This window comes from Dermochelys coriacea, chromosome 12, assembly GCF_009764565.3.
Source record: "Dermochelys coriacea isolate rDerCor1 chromosome 12, rDerCor1.pri.v4, whole genome shotgun sequence".
In the NCBI taxonomy this organism is placed as follows: domain Eukaryota; kingdom Metazoa; phylum Chordata; order Testudines; family Dermochelyidae; genus Dermochelys; species Dermochelys coriacea.
The window spans coordinates 3,223,079-3,239,517 of NC_050079.1; the positions used below are offsets into that span (position 1 = coordinate 3,223,079).

The following is a 16,439-nucleotide window of genomic DNA, read 5'->3' on the forward strand; positions in this document are numbered from 1 at the left end:
TATGTAATCAGTGTTGTTATTAATGTCCTTCAGCCAGGCATGCACTTGTGTGTATTACATTTGGACACTTGCTCAGAATGGGTGTGCCCCTTCCCAGGGCAATCCCAGCTCTGGGACAGTCAAACCCAGGAGGGGATTGGACACAGTGGAGACCCCAGCATGATGTATTTCTGCTGTTTCTTCCAGACCATCCCATGTCAAGCACTCCCGTTCCCGTGACAGCGAGACCCTAAGCAAAATCCCTCCAGTTGGCAAACAAAGCAAGCGCACAGAATCTCTTCAGAAGGACATCAACCTTGTTGCGCAGGTGGGCATAGGCGCCATCTTCTCCTGGCGCTGGTGGGTGCTCATGCCCCCTGGCCCCGCCCCAACTCCACACCAGCCCTCCGCCCATTCCAACCCCTTCCCCAAAGTCCCCACCCCAACTCCGCCCCCTCCCTGCCCCTATTGGACTCCTTCCCCAAATCCCCATCCCAGTCCCGCCTCTTCCCCACCTCCTCCCCAAGCACGTTGCCTTCTCGCTCCTCCCCCCTCCCTCTCACAGCTTGTTACGCCACGAAACAGCTGTTTCGTGGTGGCAAGCGCTGGGAGGAGAAGCGGGGAAGGCATGCTCAGGGGAGGAGGTGGAGGTGAGGTGAGCTGGGAAGGGGAGGGGAGGGGACGGGGCGGGGAACTGCCAGGGAGCTGCTGGTGGGTATAGAGCACCCACCAATTTTTCCCTGTGGGTGCTCCAGCCCCGGAGCACCCACGGAGTCAGCATCTATGCAGGTGGGTGCATGTTCTATCCCATTCCTCACATCCGCTGCAGTGTCTGCTAGGCCCTTCTTCTGTCTGAATTCTTCCGCTCCCCCAGGGATGACCCTGCCTTGGCAGCTAGATCAGAGAATGTGCTGTTCTCATTTATGGTATGTCTGCTCCAGAGCTGATATTCTTTCTTTGGGTGATTTTCTTTCTCACATGCATTCCCCTTTCTCTCCCCGAATCTTTCTACTCTCATTCCTCCCTCCTACTTTTCCAGGAAGATATTTCTCATTTTTGTTTTGCTCCCTATCAGAAGTCAGGATCCTTGCTGTTTTCCCCTCCCTTTACTTCCCAACCCACCTTCCTTTGACCAGGGAGGATCAGATGCTGATTCTTCTACAGTTTGGCAGCATCACTCTTGAGCTGACCAGAAGGCTTCTGGTGCTTCCCCTGCTGCCTAGGGCAGGGGGACTGAGGTAGGAGTGGAATGCTCCTCTCCTGGGACTGTTAGCTGGCAGGATGTCTGAGGCAGGCTTTCCCTGGACTCTTTTGCAGGCTCGCTTCACTCTAGGCATGTTCACAGTGTATCCTGGGTTTGGATCCATTCCTGCAGGAGGCCAGCAGATCATCACAGTTGATTGTTTAGCAGAGCCAGTGGGAAAGTGTGAGGAATACCTGGCCATCGACATCACTGACAGGGACCCCGACGATAATCCGGGAGGCATCCCATACACCATAATTGCTGAGTCATGCCTACCAGGTATAGACATGTTCCGTACAGCCATTGGCTGAATCTCTGCATCCACTCCCTCTTCCCCAAGGAGCATATGGAGAGGTGTTGCATTATCCCTGACACCCTCCTCGAGAGAGAACATGGCTCATCTTGAAAATCTCCACTGCCTGCCTCCATTCCTTGCTGGATTTGGCAACACATTATGGGATAGTAGGTAACCAACTCTCATGCTTCAGAGTGTAAATTGATCACTGCAGACAGGCTCAGGAAGACATTCCCCCTCGCTGGTGTCCAACCTAGGTGTGTTGTATGGAGCAGGGAGGATCCTTTTCTTCTGAGGCATCAGCTGGCAACTGCTGGAGGTAGGAGGCAGGAGCTGACGAACCAGCGATCTGATCCACCAGGGCAGTAAGGGGAAGGGACAGTGACCTCTGACAGCCTGTACAGTTATTTAGTTGTCACAGAGGTATCAGGTATTTCCTAACGTTTCACTGTGTTTTCCCCTACTTGCTTCTGGCTCAGTTCTGGCTGAGTAGAGAGAACAATCATTCCCTGTTCCCCATTGGTCTCGTCAACAGCTGTTGTGGCACCTCTTGGCCTCCCTTTCTCTAGACTGAACATTCCTATTCTCCTAAACTCCCATAGGTCAAAGCGGCAAAGAGTCCTGTGGCACCTTATAGACAAACAGACGTACTGGAGCATAAGCTTTTGTGGGTGAATACCCACTTCGTCAGATGCATGTAGTGGAAATTTCCAGAGGCAGGTATAAATATGCAAGCAAGAATCAGGCTAGGGATAACAAGGTTAGTTCAATCAGGGAGGATGAGGCCCTCTTCTAGCAGTTGAGGTGTGAACACCAAGGGAGGAGAAACTGCTTTTGTAGTTGGCTAGCCAGTCACAGTCTTTGTTTAATCCCGAGCTGATGGTGTCAAATTTGCAAATGAACTGAAGCTCAGCAGTTTCTCTTTGAAGTCTGGTCCTGAAGGTTGTTTGCTGCAGGATGGCTACCTTTAAATCTGCTATTGTGTGTCCAGGGAGGTTGAAGTGTTCTTCTACGAGTTTTTGTATATTGCCATTCCTAATATCTGATTTGTGTCCATTTATCCTTTTACATAGGGACTGTCCAGTTTGGCCGATGTACATAGCAGAGGGGCATTGCTGGCACATGATGGCACAGATTACACTGGTGCACGTGCAGGTGAATGAACCGGTGATGGTGTGGCTGATCTGGTTAGGTCCTGTGATGGCATTGCTGGTTTCTCAAACATTCTCAAAACTACGATACCCGCACAAGGAAATAAAGAAACCAATCAACAGAGCCAGACGTGTACCCAGAAGCCTCCTGCTGTGAGACAAGCCCAGGAAAGAAACCAACAGAACTCCACTGGCCTTCACATACAGTCCTCAGCTAAAACCTCTCCAATGCATCATCAGTGATCTACAACCCATCCTGGACAACGATCACTCACTTTCACAGGCCTTGGGAGGCAGGCCAGTCCTCGCCCACAGACAACCTGCCAACCTGAAGCATATTGTCACCAGCAACGACACACCGCACCATAGTAACTCTAATTCAGGAACCAATCCATGCAACAAACCTCGTTGCCAACTCTGCCCACATATCTATACCAGAGACACCATTCCAGGACCTAACCAGATCAGCCACACCATCACCGGTTCATTCACCTGCACGTCCACCAATGTAATCTACGCCATCATGTGCCAGCAATGCTCCTCTGCTATGTACGTCAGTCAAACTGGACAGTCCCTACGTAAAAGGATAAATGGACACAAATCAGATATTAAGAATGGCAATATACAAAAACCTGTAGGAGAACACTTCAACCTCCCTGGACACACAATAGCAGATTTAAAGGTAGCCATCCTGCAGCAAAAAAGCTTCAGGACCAGACTTCAAAGAGAAACTGCTGAGCTTCAGTTCATTTGCAAATTTGACACCATCAGCTCGGGATTAAACAAAGACTGTGACTGGCTAGCCAACTACAAAAGCATATTCTCCTCCCTTGGTGTTCAGACCTCAACTGCTAGAAGAGGGCCTCATCCTCTCTGATTGACCTAACCTCGTTATCCCTAGCCTGATTCTTGCTTGCATATTTATACCTGCCTCTGGATATTTCCACTACATGCATCCGACGAAGTGGGTATTCACCCACGAAAGCTTATGCTCCAATATGTTGTTAGTCTATAAGGTGCCACAGGACTCTTTGCCGCTTTTACAGATCCAGACTAACATGGCTACCCCTCTGATACTTAACTCCATAGGTCAAAGCTTTCGGCTTCCACCTCTGCACTGCCCCCAGCTTTAGTCACCCTTTTAAAGCCTGGTGTCGCAACAGTCACCAGTGCAGAGCGCCTGCAGGAGCTGAGTAGATAGTGTTTCTCAGCACAGGCTTGCACAGCTCCTTCTGGGCCTGATCCAAAGCCAACTGAAGTCAGTGGAAAGAGTCTCACTGAATTCCATGGGCTTTGGACTGGGCCTTCTGTCCTCTTCCTCCCCAAGAGAGAGGCTGGCGTCTGGAAGGGCTGGATAGGCTGACGGAGAGGCCTGCAGCATATCTGCTTTGCCATTCCCCAGTGGCTGTTGCTTTTTTGCCATGAGGGATCATGAGAAAAGAGTTGGTCTGAGGAATAGATTCTGGGCCAAACCCTGAAGTGCGTGCATCAGCTGTACTCCATCCTCACCCGGGCAAAAAGTATCCAAGTCAAAGGAACATAGAATCATAGAATATTAGGGTTGGAAGAGAACTCAGGAGGTCATCTAGTCCAGTCCCCTGCTCAAAGCAGGATCAACCCCAACTAAATCAACCCAGCCAAGGCTTTGTCAAACCGGACCTTAAAAACATCTAAGGATGGAGATTCTACCACCTCCCTAGGTAACCCATTCCAGTGCTTCACCACCCTCCTAGTGAAATAGTGTTTCCTAGTATCCAACCTGGACCTCCCCCACTGCAACTTGAGACCATTGCTCCTTGTTCTATCATCTGCCACCACTGAGAACAGCTGAGCTCCATCCTCTTTGGAACCCTCTTCAGGTAGTTGAAGGCTGCTATCAAATCCCCCCTCACTCTTCTCTTCTGCAGACTAAATAACCCCAGTTCCCTCAGCCTCTCCTCGTAAGTCATGTGCTCCAGCCCCCTGATCATCTTCATTGTCCTCCACTGGACTCTCTCCAATTTGTCCACATCCCTTCTGTAGTGGGGGGACCAAAACTGACACAATACTCCAGATGTGGCCTCACCAGTGCCGAATAGAGGGGAATAATCATTTTCCTCAATCTGCTGGCAATGCTCCTATTAATACAGCCCAATATGTTGTTGGCCTTCTTGGCAATGAGGGCACACTGCTGACTCATATCCAGCTTCTACTGCTGGAAATAAATGTTGACTCAGACTGTAGTGGGCTCATAAACCCCTCTCAGAGTGGCCCAGCCACCACTAATGTGGGACAGAGTGCCACGCTGAGTGGATGCGGGATAGACAAATGTAGGTGGTAGGCACATGCCTTAAGATCCAGAGGTCTGAGGTTCAATACAAATTGCTGACAACTCACTCAGGGGTGTGCCATTACCCTGACTTGTGAAAAAAGGGTTCTTGAGTCAAGTTCATCCTGCATTAATGTCACTGAAGTCAGTAGAGTTGCTCCCAAGACAAACTAGGCCTATGTTTCTCAGCCCAGAAGAGAACACATGGTCTCAGCTGTCATGTCTATCTTCCCTCAGTCTTTGTGGTTGATGACATCGGGACCATTTTTGAGGAACATAGGATCTGCAGCAACATCAACCTTTACCAGATCCTGCAGACAGTGGAAGGTGGAGGAGTGTTTGTATCAGATGAGAACAAGTTCATCTTCAATAACGTCCTGGTTGGGCACCAGGCAACAGCTCGGTTCAAGATCGCCAATATGGGCAGAATTCCTTGTGATGTGGTCCTCGCGGTCAAGCCTGTCTCCAGCAAGGTCAGAATAAGAGCTGAAGGGACGGGTGTGGGACAATCCACTGGAGGCCCCACAAGCAAGTTGGAGCAGCATGCAGGGTTTCTGAGATGTGTGTTTCAGCCTTGCCTGGTCTGGACCAGTGTAGGGTGATAGAATGTCACTCCCACCCCTGCCCAATAGTGTTAGACTGCTGCCCAAGCTGATACCGTGTAGCCAGATCCACCGTGAAGCCTCCCGATCAGCCCATTGCTGGCGGTGCCTGGAATGAGGTATGGTAAGCTGAGCACTGATCACATGGGATCTCATAAGATATGGATCTGATTAGTAACCATGTACTGTGAGGAAGAATAAAACAATCCCCAAGGAGTCCTAGAAAGAAACGTCCCCTCTTACCCATAGGGGTGACAGAGTCCCCATTCCTCACAGCAGCCAGTCAGAAAAGCCCAACAAACTATTTTGTGATAAGCAACCCTAATTATCCCCCCTTCCACTGCCAGACTTGCCAGCATCTCACACTGTGACAAGCCCCTTCCTTAAGTCAATCCTGACCCTTGACAAAATTATACACAGAGGAATGGCACTGATGTGTTGGTCTGCCCCGGCGTAAAGCCAGTCTGGGTTGTACCCTTTGATCTCTTTTTTCTTCTTCTTCATCTGGATGGCTTTCTCTCATTTAGTCTGGTGTTTAGTGATATTCGTGATATACACAAAGGGTCTGATGGGCAATAAATCTAGGCACTAAAGTGTGGAGTTAACTGAGTGACTAATTCAGCCATACAAACAGCTATGTGCTATGCTGCAGTGGTGGCTGCTAAAAAGTGAGCCCTTGCCTTTAGTTATCACATACTGTTGTCTCAAATACCCCACCACTTTCCCACCACTTGGAACAGGATGTGTTTTTTCTGATCCTGACAGCACATTCGTTAAGTCAAGAAACATGCTGTTTGACATCCCTTCCTGAGACAGGAGAGGAGAACCTCCTGACAGCTGAGGGAAGAGTCTTGACTCTGTGGCTCTTATATACTGTGTATGTTTTGTGTGTGTGAATTCCACTGACTGTGTCTATGGGAGGGGTATTTCATAGCCACCCCTGCTGTCTGGGTTTCCCCTAAGGCTGCTGCCCGCATTAATGACATCTTCGAGGTGGATCCCATTCGGATGTGCGTCCCCAGCCACTCCCATGCCTTTGCTACAGTGACTTTCACCCCACAGACGATGCAGAACTACCAGTGCATTTTTGAAGCTTTCATTGATGGACTGCCAAGGTAATTTAACCCACTGTTTCCTGGGGGCGGGCTTTCCTGTCCCCTGTGTACATAGCAGGCATGTGCCTGGAACAATGATTTTTTCCTACTCCCTGCAGCTTGGTCGCTAAATCACGAAATTTAACATTTGATATCACCGGGGATGGGAACTTCCCCCAAGTGAACATCTTGCGCCCTGTCCTCCGCAACAAAAGAGGGAACCCACTGCTCCTCTTCAAGAGGCTCCTGCTAGAGCATTCAGAGAAACTCCCTTTTGTCCTTAAGAACAGTGGCGTGATACCCGTCCAGGTAATAACTTGCTAGGCAAAAGCTTAAAAATGGCACTGAAGCAAATTTTCCTCCGGTTACGGACAAGCCTTATAGAACTTAATACAAATGAAGCCAGTAGAGATGTCTAGAAAGCACATTAAAACTCTGTGGAATTGAATATATAATGAGATCCTTTCTGCATGTGTTTTGAGCCATCCGTAGTAAGGATATAATTCTCTGTTAAATTCCATAGGATGCTTCTGGAGAACAATAGAAAAGCTCCTATTTTCTATCAGATTCTATAGGACAATTCCAAAGGGGAAGGCTTTTGACTGTTCATCTTTGTCTCCTTCCCAATAACTTCTTCAGTGTCTTCTCCAGTCTGATATTATGGCCCTCTGCACCAGCTCTCCTTTCTGTGCCTTAATAATCCACTAATTGAAATGGGTGTCACTCAGCCAAGATCACGAATGACTGACTTACTTACTTTCACTTACTTGCCCTTGGGGGCGTCAGATTTTCTGACCAATTTGTCATTCTTAGTTAACAATATCAGAAGACAACTGTTTTCCTCTTCACAGTTTGGTTATAATTATGAGAATGCTTCTGTTATGTTCTAATTCCATTCTGCTCTACATGATTACATTTTAATACTGTCTAATTACATTCTATTTTATTTGATTACCTTCTAATTACATTCTATTATGTTCTAATTCCATTCTACTCAGTAACATTCTATTCTAATTGATTACATGCTATTATACTATAATTACATGCTATTCTACTTGATTATAATTAGAAAGTATTAAAATGAATTCTGTTTTAATACTATTCTATCGTTACCTTTTAATACTTTCTAATTATATTCTGTTCTGTTTGATTACCTTCTAATTGCATTCTGTTGTATTCAGTTGAATTTAATTCTAATTCTAGTCTATTCAATTTCAGAGGAATATAGTCTGTTCTGTTTGATTACATTCTAACAGTGAAAGCAATGAGTGTTTGGTTCTCTGGAACATCGGTAACATTCGATGACTCCACTTGCTACCCCATGTCCTAGCCCGTGTTGCCATGCTTTGTGTTTTTCTTTCTCCAGGTGATGGTTGACCTGTTGGATGACTATGGAGTTTTCTCACTGAAATCCAGGCCTACAACTCACTGCCTCTATGTGGATCAGAGTGAGGGAGATGAATCGGGCAGAGAAGGTAAATGCAATGATGCTGGCAGGAGTGAAGAATTCCAGCAGCTCTCGTAGGGGATGCCTTCACTGTGAAGTTAAGTCAGGTGATTGGCACCCGGGTCTGAGCCCCAAGACTAGCCTAGCCCAGGAGTGATCAGCTAGGCCAGAAAGTGCTGCCTGAGTTACTGGGTCCTCATTGGTGCTGCAGACACCAGGACTTCCGGGGCACTTCCCATGAGTGTTTGTGCCGCAGTGCATGGAGCTGCTCTGTGATTCTTTCACAGTGAATTGGGGGAGAATTTGTCCTTCTGGGCACCTGGGGGAATTGTAGGAAGGCATTTGAGGATTACCAGCACTCAAATGGTTTAGCCTGAGTACTTGCTGCAGGGGTTACCAGCCTGAGAGAAAGCAGTGCCTCACCTGTAGCCGATAGCCATGGACAGGTCAGCTAGCCCTGTTTGAAAGCACCATCGTACTGAATGGAGTGAGGAGGGTTTTGTGTGTGGATGGGAGTCAGGTTGGAACCAGCATTTGAGTAAGAGCCCAAGTTAATTCTGCAGCAAAGACATATTCATAGACCCTGCAGTATGGAGCAAGTCTGTCATGTGACCTCCTCCCTGTGGAACTCAGCCACCCTCCAGGAGAACAAGGGTTTGGGGACAGCCATGCTTTAGTTGGTTTTCCTGTTCAAACCTCTTAGGAATGTCTCCTTCTGTATGTCTGCAACTCTCAGGTCTGATTTCCAGACCAAATGCTCCATTCCTTTGCAGGAAGGAAACCCCACACAGCCTCCCTAATCCTGCAGAATGGTGAGTCGGCAGAGTTTGATGTGCTTTTCAAACCCAGCCTGGCCCAGCGGGTGGAAGGGAAAATCCATCTGTCAGTGGTGGACAACCAGTATGAGGAAACCTGCATTCAGATGGTGGGAGAGGGCTACCAAGACGATATCACGCTGGAGAACATCCATGGGCTGGTAGCAGAGAGCAATGAGGAGAATGCAGAGGGGCAGCTGGAGGAAGACAGAGTGGAGGGTAAGAGGCGTTGTTGAGAATAGTTTGGTCCCTTTGAGGTTTTTAGAAGGTAAATCAGGATTTTGGAATGAATGAGCCTGCTGCTGTTGAAGTCCATGGAAATTTTGCTGTCTGTTTAGCTGATAAGAGCCGGTGGTGTTGGGATTTTGAAGGGGGAGGTAGAAGCTATATAGATTGGTGAAAACCTACGCTGCTCCAGGAGCATAAGAAGACCAAACTATTGAGAGCAGGCAGGAAGTGGGAACAATACCAGGGCTTAGAGGAGAGGGGACCTTATGTCCAGAGAAAACAGTGCTGTTAATTGTTAATAATAGAAGAGGAGGGTCAGAAATGGCCAATATGGACTTGGGGAGTATCCCTAAAAGGGACATGTCAGGTCAAACAGCCCACTTTCTGTGACATCCAGTGGAGACTGCAGCTATAAGGAGTTGCTAGCATGTGTGGTACTTAGTGTTAGAGCCCTACCAAATTCACGGCCGTGAAGAACGTGACATGGACCATGAAATCAGACTTCCCCCATGAAATCTAGCTATTGGAGGGGCAGAGAAGGGGTAGGGCTGGGGGCACCCCAGTGAGAGGGCTGTTGCCGTTCACCAAGTTCTAGCTGCTAGTCTGCTGGGCTGTGGAGGGATAGGACTTCCTCTTTCCCTGTATGGCCACTCTTGGTGGGAGATCAGACCCACCTCCATGTGCTTTCCCTGGCAGCAGAAGCTCCTCAGCTGTGCTACCTTCAGAGACCAGCTGAAGGCAGCACAGAAGTGAGGGTGGCAATCCCACGGCCCCCCTACATCAGCTTTGAAACCCCCTATGACCCTCTCCTGGGTTGGGACCCCCACAATTACAACACCATGAAATTTCAGATGTAAACATCTGCAATTGTGAAATTGACCAATTTTAAAACCCTCTGTCTATGAAATTGATCAAAATGGACAGTGAATTTGGTAGGGCCCTGTGATGAGCTGGATCACAGAAACTCCTTTGGGACTGCCACCTGATGTGTCTAGACTATCTCGGAGCCCGTTTTCCCTGCCAGCTTGGGACTTCAATACCTTGCCTTGTTTGAGCCAGACATGCTTGCCTGCTGCAAACACAGATCCAAGTCTGAACCACGTCCCCCACAAGCTGCAGGCTTAACTGAAAACAGCTTAAGAAGTGCTTCTGTTTCCAGCATTCAGATACCCAGCTCCCAATGGGGTCCAAACCCCAAATAAATCCATTTTACCCTGTATAAAGCTTATACAGGATAAACTCATAAATTGTTCACGCTATAAAACTGATAGAGAGATATGTACAGCTGTTTGCCCCCCCCCCCCGTATTAATACTTACTCTGGGTTAATTAAGAAGTAAAAAGTGATTTTATTAAATACAGAAAGTAGGATTTAAGTCGTTCCAAGTAATAACAGACCGAACAAAGTAAATTACCAAACAAAATAAAATAAAATATGCAAGTTTATGCCTAATACAGTAGGAAACTAAATGCAGATAAATCTCACCCTCAGAAATGTTCCAATAAGCTTCTTTGATAGACTAGCCTCCTTCTAGTCTGGGTCCAGCAATCACTTACAACCCTGTAGTTACTGTCCTTTGTTCCAGTTTCTTTCAGGCATCCTTTGGGGGTGGAGAGGCTATCTCTTGAGCCAGCTGAAGACAAAATGGAGGGGTTTCCCCAGGGGCTTATATAATCTCTCTCTTGTGGGTTGAAATCCCTTCTCCTCTCCTATGTAGAATCCAGCTCCAAGATGGAGTTTTGGAGTCACATGGGCAAGTCACATGTCCATGCATGACTCAGTTCCTTACAGACCAATGCCACATTCCCAGGAAATTTCAGATGGGGATTGGTGTCTCTCAACGTTCATTGTTAGCTTAAGTGTTTCTTGTTTGGGCACTTACTGAAAATAGTCTTTTCTCAAGAAGCTGATCAACTGCTTCACTGAGGCTACTTAAAATCAAACAAGTACATAGCCAATATTCATAACTTTGAATACAAAAATGATACATGCATACAAACAGGATGAATATATCCAATAGATCATAGCCTTTGCAGAGATATGTTACATGGTATATCTAGCATAAAACATATTCCAGTTATGTCATATTTACACTCATAAGCAAACTTCTATAAAGCATTATGGGGGTGCAACATCACAGGCCCTACTTATTGTGCCCTCTCTACAGCTGAGTTTGTGTGTCTCTGTTACACAGGACACCTGAGCGTATGTCCTCCAAGTGGAAAGGTGTGTTGCAGGCTGTAATGTATTGGAGAGACTTTTTGATTTCAGTGAGTGGGGTGGTGCGTGTGTCCGTGGATGAGAGTTGGATGCACTGCTTGAGGAGGGGCTGCTTTAAGACCTCTCTCTGGTTGAAGCAGGTGTGTATGTGCCAATGGATGGGAAGGACGTCACATGTATGAGGGGAAGGGTGCTGTGTGAGCAGTTACTGCCCTACAAGTGCTATAACCAAATCAGTGAGCATCCCAATTTTCATTCTTTATAGCTGCCAGAGAAGATCACATCCAGTTTGGGGACTGTCACATCGGGAAGCCCTACCAGGTGACCTTCACGATAACCAATCGCAGCAAAGCAGACGTGATGAGGTTTGAATGGCCTACTGCGGCTTCGCTTGTCTTCTCTCCCCAGGTATACAGGGACCACTTTGTTTTCCCCATGCACAAGAGGTTGCTCAGCAAGTTATGTGTAGTTAGCAGAGCACTGACCCAAGGCTAGGTGGCAGTGCTCCTCGCTGCCAGGCAGGAGCTCCAATTTGTGTCTTGGGTCAGTTCTCTGAATCCCTGGGCTTGCAGAGGAGGGAGCTCTGTGGGGGCAGAACTGTCAGTTCTCGTGGGAGAATCATGGGATCCTAACCTGCTGGGAAACTGCTCTTGCTCCCAGAGGGCTCTCGGTTGCAGAATTTCTCTTGGTTAAAAAAGTCCATTCCCTTTTTAAAGTAAGGTGTGATAGAGCTGTGCCTTCCTAGAGCACCCTCTTGTGGCAGAACAGGCACGTTTGCCTCAGTTTCCCTCCGCCAGAGTCCCCAGTAATAGCCCAAACAGTCTTTCTCACTATAAATAGCCCTATTCATTTATTACAAACATCCCCTGCACATAATCCATAACAGTACCTCAAGGAGAGCCCTGGTGCCCTCACTTTGCCCCCATTCTGACTCTGGCGCCCCTCACCACACTTCACTCCCAGCCTTCAGCCCTGCAGCTTAGAGAGCTAGCAAGTGTCTCCCTCTGCTGCTCTCAGCCTTCAGCCCTCTCTGGCTGTCTCTGGCTTGTCTCTCTGGCTCAGGAAGGTCTGCCAGCTAGCCCGTCTGCTGGCTCCCTAGCCCTCAGCCCTTTTCAGCCTCCTGGCACTGGCTTTGGCTCTTGAAAGTCAGCAGGCTTCCTGAGGATACCTCCCTCTTTCCACAGAGGGCCTGCAGGGGGCTCTCTACAGCTGGCCTCAAACCTCTCTGGCCTCCTGACTCTCCGGCTCTCCCTAGTCCTTTATAATCCCCCAGGTGCCACTCCGCCCTCTTCATTGGCCAAACTGGGAATGGCTGTTCTGGCACAGGTGAGCTGAACCTCCTTAATTTATGGGACCAGAAACCCTGTGACATGAGGCCACTGAGGGAGACTGAGTTGCTCTAGATTCTGGTGTCATCTGTATGCTGGTATCCAGCTCTGCATCTTCTTCCCATTAGATCCAGATGGAGCAGCTTCCTAGAGGTGGTCCCTCCAGTGTGTTGTTGCTGGTGTCCATGTGGGGAAGCATGCACCACCATTGCCTAGGCTAGCAATAAACAGAGGTGAATCTGGCACCAAATTCATTGCATGGAAAAATGAAGACTCACATTCTAGCCCTTCCATTTCTTCTCCGTGTAGCTCACAATAACACTCCATCCTTTGCTGGCCACAGACTGACCATGGATGAAATAATGGCATTGGCTCTCTGATCCTCTCCAGGTTGGCCACCTCCATGCTGAATGTTCTAAGGACATCACAGTGACTTTGAAATCTAATGTTCCTGCCACCTTCAAAATGCACACAGTTAAGTGTAAGGTGTCCAGAATCACCTTCCAGCTTCCTGCGGACCAGGTCCCTGACTGGGACGACCGCCTGCGTACCGTCAAGTGGGTGGATGCTCTGAGAAGCCTGATGAACACACGCCCAAAAAAGAGGAAGGTAAGAAGTGAGATTATGAGAGCAAGTGAAACAAACACAATAGCATTTGGAGCCATCCATGTAAAGCCTAAAGACAAAGGCTCACATTCACTGCTGACTAATCAGCTCCAGCTGCTCTGCACAAATGTTTAACAGCCAGGGTGATGAACCATCGGAACAAGCTACCAAGGGAAGAGGTGGATTCTCCATTTCTGGATGTCTTCCAATTCAGACTGGAGGCCTTTCTGGAAATAGGAGTTAGCCAAGTTGCGCAGTGGGCTAGTGGGAGCAGTGCAGGGGCAGCTGGGTGGAATGCTGTGGCCTCGGTTATAATGGACGTCAGACTAGATGATCTAATGGTCCATTTTGTCCTTAAAATGTCTTAGTCTGATTTCAGTCAGGAGGGAATTAGACCCTGAAGGTTCTAGTTACAGGTTCCTTGTGGAAGAATGACCCTGCTTCCCCATTGTGTGTTTCCGTTACCCTACCTGTAGTTTGAAGTGAGCATTCTCCACATTTTAACAGCTGAGATTTCCCTCATGAAATCATTACTGTGTGCAGGGTCGTATTAGACAACAAGTGTTAGCAGGTGGCTTCATTAGCTATGTAGCAGGTCTGCTCAGGTACCATAGAAGTATTTTCTTCTTCTGTCTCTCTCTTTATAGCTTTTACCAGGTCAAACCGAAAAACAGGTGATGAATGTTTCAAAGTTCTGGAAGGTTGAATGGCCAAGAAGACAAATATTTTCTTTATCCATAAGAAGTAGCAGTACCTCCAGGCCTTTCCAATCAATTCCCCTCCACCCTGATCCAGACATGCTTGTCTCACCTGGGATGGAAAGGAATTCAGTCTCATTTACTCCCAGTCACGATCTGGAGAAAAACACCCACTACTAAGAAAAAAGGGAAAGTCAGTCTCTGTTCATTCAGCCATGGGCTTCTTTACGCACGTGTCTGCTGTGGTGGGAGCACTGTATTAACAAGGGGTGGGAGCAATGTGATATTGGTCATTCAGGCCTGGGCTCCTTTATGTTTCTTCACCAATTCTGATCTGCAGACACCATTTCCTCAACCCCTCTGCTGAGACATAGGGTTGAGACACAGCCACCTCATAGTGCTCCCACAGACAGTTCTCCCTGTCATCCGGGTGGTGTCTGTTTGCTCCAGAACCAGAATTGCTGGAACAATTTTTATAGTGGGGGTGCTGAGAGCCATTGAACCCAACTGTAAATCCTGTATACAATGGAAACTACTTCAAGTCAGGGGGTGCTGCAGCACCTTCCACACCCCTAGTTCTAGCACCTATGTCCAGATAATCAATGGCAAAGGAATGGGTATCAGAAGGAAAGTTCAGGATGGTTGTGTCTGAATGGCCCTCACTGTTTTGATGGTGGTACCAAGTCTGGCTCTGGAGGGGCTCAAGTGCTCAGTCAGGTTACTGTTGTTTTTCTCATTTCTATTTGAAGGTGATAGAGACAGACCCCGAACCCGCCCACACTGTTCTGGAAGAGAGCAGCCGAGAGCTAGAACTTCGAATCAGTGCCATTGTTGATTACACCCAGTTCAAGCTAGAAACTAACTTGGTGCAGTTCAAGGAAACCTTGCTCTTCCAGACCAGGGTGTTCAAGTGAGTAACTGAGATTACACAGGGACAACTCAGAAAAACTGGTTCTTCTTCGAGCGATGTCCCTGTGGGTGCTCTACTTCAGGTGTTGGTGTGTCCCGGCGCTGTTAATCAGAGATTTTTGGTAGCAGTGTTGGTCTGGCTACCGCGTAAGCAGTAGTCATCTTGCGGCACCGTTGGCACCTCATCTAACTTGTGCGCCACCCGACCCCCTCAGTTCCTTCTCAGCCATCCTCAGCCTCAGACAGTGTTCTCTGGCAGTGTCCCAACATCTTTTGCTCAACCTTAACAAATTAAATTAGATTGTTTAGTAGAGTTTGGTAGTTAAGTAGTGCAGTTAGTACTGGAGTACCTACTTTGCACTTAAGTAAAGAAAAATCTTTTTTTTTACATTAGCTTCTTCCGAAGCGGGAAACCTGTCCCCACTACAAAATGTCTAGTTCTCCAGGATTTAAGAGATGCGGCTCATTCTGCGAAGCCATGTCCATCTCTGATGGGCACTCCTTTTGTGTCCGTTGCCTTGGGGAGTTGCACATCCCTCAGAAGTGCCCTCACTGTAGCAACCTAAAAGCGAGAGCCAGGTGTGACAGAAACCCATGCCTAATGCTGATCCTGATAGAAAAATCACTTCAGCCAGCCTCTGAAACAGGAGAGAAAACCTCTCCTTCTGATGGCTCCCCAGGCACAGCCTCAACTGAAGAAAGCACCCAGTCCTCCAAAAATACATGGAAAGAGCTGCAACCTCCCCACATAGAGAGACACAGAAAAAGAAGCGGTTGCCAACCAGGTGGCTGTCCTCGGTGCTGACCTCCACACAGGTAAGCACCTTTGAGGCATCAGGCACTTTCGGCACCGTCCACACCAGGACCTTTGCCGAGCCCCACTGCAAGGAGAAGGAGTTGAGACGTAATCATGTCTCCTCCTCAATGGCACCTACCACTCCGGTGAGAGACACGGTGCCAAGGCCCTCACTAGTAGCCATGCCCCCATCCCTGGCACCGATGGGTACATCGGCACCGAGCTACAGACCCAAGACAACACATAAGCCATCGTCACAGACACCAGTACCATCTAAATCAACAGCATCGACACTGACAGTACTGAAACTAATAGCACCGCAACAATTCTTACAACATAAAGACATTGCAGTCTCCTCAGTGCTGCAGTCACCCCATTCAGCCCCCGACAGTCCTCCTATGCATACTAATATATAGCAAATGATATCGCCTATCACCCGTCTATACTGAGCAATGAGGACAATGATCAAGATGGAAGTCACTTTTCATCTCAACACTCTTCACCCACTGCACGGAGACCACCTTGGGAACCCATGAGACTCAAAACCCAATATAGACAAGACGTACAATCTTGGTATGGGCAGCCATGGATGTGCCCACCTATGCTCTTCCCCTTGCAATGGATCCCTTGAGTCCTCTATGCCACTCGAGGGTCCCATCATACCAGACCAGCAACTCCAACCAGGGGTGAAATTGGTCACCCCCACCATCCCCTAGCTAG

The 16,439-nt window shown here is 48.1% G+C and overlaps 1 protein-coding gene across 3 annotated transcripts in view; it reads left to right on the top strand.

Moving 5' to 3' along the window:
- Positions 1-16,439, top strand: part of HYDIN (HYDIN axonemal central pair apparatus protein) — a 450,179-nt gene that overhangs the window by 380,589 nt on the left and 53,151 nt on the right. For all 3 annotated transcript variants that reach the window (XM_043494938.1, XM_038368829.2, XM_038368830.2), the window contains exons 58-67: positions 187-307; positions 1,297-1,501; positions 5,214-5,449; positions 6,542-6,693; positions 6,792-6,981; positions 8,039-8,147; positions 8,893-9,153; positions 11,648-11,790; positions 13,101-13,319; positions 14,764-14,924. In XM_043494938.1, the coding sequence (XP_043350873.1) occupies positions 187-307; positions 1,297-1,501; positions 5,214-5,449; positions 6,542-6,693; positions 6,792-6,981; positions 8,039-8,147; positions 8,893-9,153; positions 11,648-11,790; positions 13,101-13,319; positions 14,764-14,924 (1,797 nt within the window). The remainder of the gene's footprint in view (positions 1-186; positions 308-1,296; positions 1,502-5,213; positions 5,450-6,541; positions 6,694-6,791; positions 6,982-8,038; positions 8,148-8,892; positions 9,154-11,647; positions 11,791-13,100; positions 13,320-14,763; positions 14,925-16,439) is intronic.